Source organism: Polyodon spathula, unplaced genomic scaffold (genome assembly GCF_017654505.1).
Source record: "Polyodon spathula isolate WHYD16114869_AA unplaced genomic scaffold, ASM1765450v1 scaffolds_3768, whole genome shotgun sequence".
In the NCBI taxonomy this organism is placed as follows: Eukaryota; Metazoa; Chordata; class Actinopteri; order Acipenseriformes; family Polyodontidae; genus Polyodon; species Polyodon spathula.
The window spans coordinates 1-6,942 of record NW_024475227.1 but is presented as its reverse complement, the minus strand read 5'-3'; the positions used below and the strand labels follow the sequence as shown (position 1 = coordinate 6,942).

The following is a 6,942-nucleotide window of genomic DNA, read 5'->3' as shown; positions in this document are numbered from 1 at the left end:
TTTGTAGTGTTATATGGATTACTGAGATCTACTAAGATTATTTAAATTTAAAACACATAGATTTAAAACATGAACAAATAAAATAATGAGTTGTTGAAAAGTATGCCTCGGCTCTTAGGATTTTACATTGAACCATACAGAAAAAATAAAAACACTCTGCAAACTTCACTTAGTGACAAAACTTTAGAAATTGCTGTTATTCATAGTCTGTCCGTAAAGTGCTTGGTGAGAGCAATGATCGGTTTTATTAGCTGAGCTTTCCCTTTGGGTTAAGTCTTCTTGGTACTAAGGTGACATTACAAGCATTCTGTGACCATGTGTTAGGCTACACAAAAGTTGCTGCCATCTCTGTGGCAAGAATCTCATTCCAATGCATGCTGCATGGTCTAAATCGTAGAACACCTGGTTCTTGTATGTATTTTCTCTAACTCCCATTAGGGTCTCATTGTGCAGGCCTGTTTAGCACTATGGTGCTCGGGGGTTCTTCAAGTGCACCTAATCTACAGGACTATGCTCGTACGCACCGTAAAAAGCTGACTTCATCTGGCTTCTTAGATGGTATGTGCAAACACGCACACACATCGTGGAAAGATGAACCTGTAGCCATTTTAGAAAAGGGATCCTAGATTTTTTTTCTTAATTATTTTATTTATTGAGTTGTATTTAGTTGATAAATGTAGTTTGCAACCAATTATATACTGTACAGTGGTTTTAACTTTTGGGAGTAAATGTTTTAATATAAATTGGCTTTATATCAGTGCTACTTGGTAAAACTTCTTCTTATATGCATGAGACTGTTAACATGTTCTAATACTTTTGGCATTGGTTCTCCACAGTGGAAACCTCAGGTTTTTCGATTTGGTGTGTTTGTTTTTCAAACAAAACTAAAAAAAAAAAAAAAAAAAAGAATCCAGGAATTCCTGGTAGATTTTGTAAAACAGACCAAACTGTTTAAACTAAAATGTCACCAGTACCATAATGATTTATCATCTTGATTTTGAATCATTTTCATCTAAGGTAGACAATCCTCTACGATCTCAAGGCATGGGTTTTAGACAAGTATGGTGTTTTAAATTATTTAATGGGTAAATTGCAATGGTGGCATGTAATCAGATAAACTCATGTATGTAATATAGAGTACCACTGTTCTGAAAGGCTCTCTGGCAGATTAAACTAACATTGCCTACATCAGGGTTGTTTCTTCCACTTAATGCCAGGCCATCCACCCAATAACATTTCACTAAGCGTTTCACTCTAACCAATGGTGATCAATGGCTTTTGCGCCTCACTGGCTGCCATACCCCTGACACTGTTTAACCTTTAACTCCCGGTCCCCTCGCCTTTGCATGGTGTCTAATTCTTATCCTTTCTTCCTGTCAATTTATTTTAAATCCCTCTTTTCTAGTAGCTTTTGAATTTCAGGTACCTGTTTTTCTCTTTCTCAGACGCCACACGTGGTTCTGCTGTAAAAAGATTTTCTATCTCATTTGCTCGACACCCAACCAATGGTATGTTTGCTTTTATTTTAATAGAATACTCTTGTGCTTCCCCCGCTTATTATTTCCTTGTTTCGTGTGGAGTGTGAAATTCCATCCATTAATCCTCCCCTCGCCTCAGCGAATCACATTTCTGGAATGTGCCCATGACCCATTGGTATAGCTGAAATGTTTACAAACCTTTGTGTTTGCAAATATTCACAGATACATTCACCTGACGAGAACCTAATGTTTCAATGAGACTTCTGTACTTTTTATTAGGAGTTCCTAGTAGAAAATGGGTGAAACTAATAAGGTTTCATGAGATGTTTGTTGTATTGTCACGTTTGTTTATGTCTTGGTGTATTTTTTTATTACTGCTCGGTACCACTAGCAACAGTATCATTGGAAATTGATTGTAAAGCCTTACTTTATCACTCCAGTAGAAAGTGAGTTAATAAACTGAATTGGCATATGCCCTCATGGAGATTTAAGACTATGCAAGGGTATGTATAATGATTCATATCGAAACCGCTTTCTTGTTGCAGGCATGTCCCGGCAATTTTTGTACAAAGCAATTTTTTTTTTTTATATATTATAGTAATCTCATTTCTTTATTGCCTGGAGTCATTGACAGCGTTAAATCTCGTACATGTATAATGTTCTGTTCTACACTAAACAACACTCTCCAACTATCTTACAGTAAATAGTTCCTTTCACAAAGCTGTAACTGATGAGTGATGTAGATGGGTTAAATAAGGTTTGATATTACTGTGAAATTCTAGACTATTGTTGGTTTCTTTTAACAGTCTAGAAACATGTCAATAAGAAAAGGTTATGTTTAATCCATTAGAACAGACTGCCATACACATAACCTGCTGTTGAAATTTATTCTTTCACAAAGATGGGCAGCTAAAACTACTGACCAGCTAAAGCCATTGAACTCTTACTTTATCTTACAAAGCAGAGGATTTATGTTTTTAAAAATGGGAACGTTTCCAAGTAAAAAAAATATTAGTGCAAGAGCCTGTACACAATGTTTTTATGTGCTTTAAAACAATGTAAATGGTTCTGATTTACTCACATATTATATGGGGTAGGTTAATTTTACAGAAATTATACAACAACACAATAATGTCATTGCCTGAGGCTGGTTTCCTTAGGAACCATCAGAAATGACATGTTGCTGATTACTGCTGTCTTATAGATTTGTCTTTTAACCAAAACATTCTGCAGATGAAAGGGCATTTTGTAGCTGGTACATGTAATATTTAATAAAATACAACTGTATATTTGTTATGTTATTATGACACAAAGGCATGTATTTTCAAAAATTGGTTAAGTACTTTCCATAAGTGCCATTATACTATGTGATTTTTTTTTAATTTACACGTCAATTTTCAGATGTTCGTAGTATAAAATTATGTTTATGTACCTCAAGATACTGTAAAGTAATAAAGTAATTTTCCCAGTCACATGTGAATGAAACATGTCTGTGCATAAATAATCATTTCTGTAGTGAGAATCGAAATGGGACTAAAGGCCCTTACACACCAGACGCGATGCCAAGAGCGACACCACAAAGCGACTCGAGAAAATCAATAAAACCTATGCTTTTCAATAGCGCCCTTAACGCCCAAGTGGTGTTGCCGTGACACAATTCCAACACGAGCGATGGGGGAGGATTAGAACCTGGTCCTGTTTTTGCGAATTCGTGACGTGACAGCTACACAACTGAGTAATCAGAGAACAGCTTCATGTCATGTGGTTTAAAATCAAGCCCTGTTTTACTTTCACTCAAAATGGAGGAGAAGCTCATATTTGCAGGGTCTTGGTTTACAATTTAGATTCTCTCTTCAATTTCTGCTTACCATAGCTAATTCTTGTGCTGCAGAGCTATTATTAACATTTTAGAGACATTGCTGGATAATTAATTATTACCCAATGTACTACAGTTGGTACTTTCTAAGCAAATTAAAAAATAAATAAATAAATAAAATTAATTTGTTCCTATCCAAATACATATACACTATATTTAGGCAATTTGTTCGAAACATCTTGTTTGTGGTGTTAGATTAATCACAATTGAAAGGTTATTAATTTATAGCAATACAAATGCAATTATGTTGATATGCCAAATAGCCCGTTTACTTTAGAAAATGTAGAAATCTTCTTAACTTCCTATCTTTAGATACTTTACCTGTTGCATTTATTATACTACATTTTTCTTGTAGATTCTGTTTCTTTATTATGATGTTGCAAGGGGGCTTTTAAGATCCTATTTAAACATTTACAAATAGAATATGTTTTAATCTTTAAAAAAAATTCTAATGAAAAATACAATAGCATTCTAAGAAATGAGGTAAGTGAAAACACATTCCTGATTATAGTATAAAGTTAGAACTAACCTGCATTAAGTATAAACTCCAAGGCATAGCTGATAGACAGTGTATGTTTTGAGTATTTTGGTTTGAAGTACTGTATATCAACCTAGATATTTGAAACATTAGTGGATTACTTTTTCCGATACACTGGAGTGCCTAAAATAGAAAAATTTCATAAACAGTTGTGTATAGTTTGCCTGCTGCTACATTAAATAATGTGCTACGTGATCATGCATGCATTGGCTATTTGTGTGTGTGTGTGTGTGGTGTGTGTGTGTGTGTGTGTGTGCGTGTGTGTGCATGCGTGCGTACGCCTTCATCCGTCAAGTCATTTGTGTTAATCTATTAAAATGATTTCTTTTAGGTTTTGAGTTGTATTCCATGGTGCCTTCGATTTGCCCGCTTGAGACCCTGCACAATTCCTTATCACTTAAGCAAGTGGATGAGTTTTTGTCTTCTGTTGCTGTATCATCCAGCGAAATGTTCTTGGAAACGCCAACTCCTTCCCCAGGTAGTTAGATTTAAAATGTGTGCACATGTTAGTAGATAGTACATATGTGTTTGGTATATCATGCAGTTAGAAATCAGTGGACCTTCTTTCCATCATCCTAATATTTATTTATATAAATAAAAAATTATAAAGCTATACCAAAATATTTTGATCATTAATATATATATATATATATATATATATATATATTATATTTATTTATGTTACTGTGTGGTTTATTCTAGCTTCAGCTGTAAGTTACAGTGGAATAACAAACCGTAAAACATCACTGAATACATTCACTCCTGCAAAGATTCTGCCGTCTCCATTTTCACACTCTGCAAATAAGAAGGCTGCAGACAGGGCATCAGTTGGTAAGTATTTTATTCAGATTAATTTGCATTCTGTTTTAAAGAAAATAGCTTAAGATAACTCAAGAACTAGAGTTTGAAGAGTCAGACCCGTACGTCAGTGGATTAAAAACTCTAGTAACCTCCCTAGGATGTTATGCTCAGAAGCTAAAGGAATATCCCTCAATGCTATGTAACTCATAAGTACATCTTTAACCTTAGCTTCAGGAAAACAGGTCTCCGATACAAGGGAAACTGGCTGCAGTTCTAGGCTCTGGTTTGAAAAAAAGGTGTGAAACTTGTCAAACCTGTTCATTGACATAGTGAGGGATGAACAAGTTACACTAGTACCAATATCATGCATCTTGTAAAGTAAAAGCTACTTCTTGCATCACCCTATAGAAGTAACTAATTTTGCTTCATAAAGTCAAATAAAACCTGCTGAATAATGTTACATTAACATATTAAATTTACATACCGCTTTGTAGTTTTCCATATATTTACTTAATGGAAAACTGACAAATTGAAAAATGTGACATTTAGAAATCTGAAGTTCTACTAATGTGGCTTCTGGCAGACACCTACGATTCAATTTTGTAGTTTCTTTGATTTATGATGTTAATAAAAAGATCTAAATTATGTTCATATAGTTTTTTTTTTTAGTTTTTTTTTTTTTTTTTGTCTCAGCCCTACAATTCTAGGTGGTGATAAACTTTTGACCACCTGATATGTATATGTAAACTAATAAGTAACGTTTTACTAATTGTGATGATTTTTTTCTTTAAATGTGAACAGTCTTCCTTAATAATTAAAACAAAACTGTGTATTTGTCTTGCATTAACCATACTAATGCCTTGCTTCTTCTGATTGTTACTTCTTGAATAATCTTGAACTTGCGATTCTAATTTGATTTGGGTTTTTTTCATGCAGTGAGTAGTGGGCTGTCCAGCACCGTGCTGAGTGCTGGTCCGTCCTCTCTAATACAGCTTTCATCTCATGGAACCCCTGATAACAAATTGCTGTTGCAAAAGAAAAGTGAAGAAAATGAAACGCCACCTGGACCCTGACCTTTTAAAATAAATAAATAATCTAAAGCCTTAATAGTTACGCTGTGGTTAAACTGGGCTTGTGCACAAGACATTCATTTTTCTTTACATAAGCTTTGATAAAAAGGCATTTTATCTATTTCAGGGATTTTTTTTCCCCTGTGTTTTATGTATGTTGTATATATTGATCCTGAAAATACCAAGTGCTCACATAATGTATATATTTTTATTTCTGTTGTCTGGTATAGATCACCAGATTATTTGATTTGGTTCTGTGGGCCGACCGATAAAGTTAACTTTGAAAAGTCGTGCCACTGTAAGGCAAATACAGTTTTTGTATGAAAAGTGTATATTAAAGGGTATGCAGAGATTTGCAAATTGATTTCTGTGTACAGTATACATGGCTTTTTTTTTTTTCTTTTTGTTTGTAGTCACCCAAAAATAGTTGTGTTGTATCTTACATTTTTATGTATTTGTGTTTTATTGCATTGTTTAACATGTTTCTTTAAGTAGACCATAATGTGTATTCATTAATTAATTTGGGCAAACGTTCATTTTGTGTATTGCTCTTTTTTAAGTATTACAGTTACCAAAGAAAACTTAACTAGCCCAAATATGTATATGTTCGGGGAAAAAAAGAGTCTGTTTATAAAAATGCCCTTTAGTCAATATAGTTTTCAGATGCAGGTGCTACAAAAAAAGTAATGATATGTTGATAGTTTATTGTTCTCTTAATTTTACAGGAATGTTTAGGTTGTTTTAATTCCCTTCACAAAAATTATTTGAAGTATTCTGGTTGCTAGTAATTAACTTTAAGTACTTCACTTGCTGTAAAAAAACAATCTCAGTAGAAATGAAATGTATATTAGGTGTTAGTGAATGTATTATAATAGTGTCAGTATTCATGTACATACTAATTAAGCAATAAAAATACAGTAGTGTTGGATCAGTATGAGACCTGGCTTTTACTGTTTGCACTAAAGTTTAAAAAAAAAAAAAACCTTGAGGGCTGTTTTACAACAGGTGTAACAGGTATAATGAAATGATGAACTAGATAGATTTGGTTGAATAAAAAATAAATAAATAAAAAAAATCTGTGGCTAGTATACGCGCTACACCGGATGTATCAGGACGGTTGCCTGTTTACCACTGCTGTTAAAAATCATTCTCGGATGTAATTAATAGGTTTGGACTGTT

General features: G+C 33.7%; 1 protein-coding gene across 1 annotated transcript; it reads left to right on the top strand.

Annotated features, from left to right (window-relative positions):
• The first annotated feature begins 120 nt into the window (after nucleotides 1-120).
• Nucleotides 121-6,697, top strand: LOC121312269 (inositol hexakisphosphate and diphosphoinositol-pentakisphosphate kinase 2-like). Its single transcript, XM_041244194.1, has 5 exons — nucleotides 121-558; nucleotides 1,446-1,508; nucleotides 4,224-4,370; nucleotides 4,595-4,723; nucleotides 5,630-6,697. The coding sequence occupies exons 1-5, from the start codon at nucleotides 468-470 to the stop codon at nucleotides 5,764-5,766; spliced, it is 567 nt and encodes a 188-aa protein (XP_041100128.1). The 5' UTR covers nucleotides 121-467; the 3' UTR covers nucleotides 5,767-6,697.
• The last annotated feature ends 245 nt before the right edge of the window (nucleotides 6,698-6,942 follow it).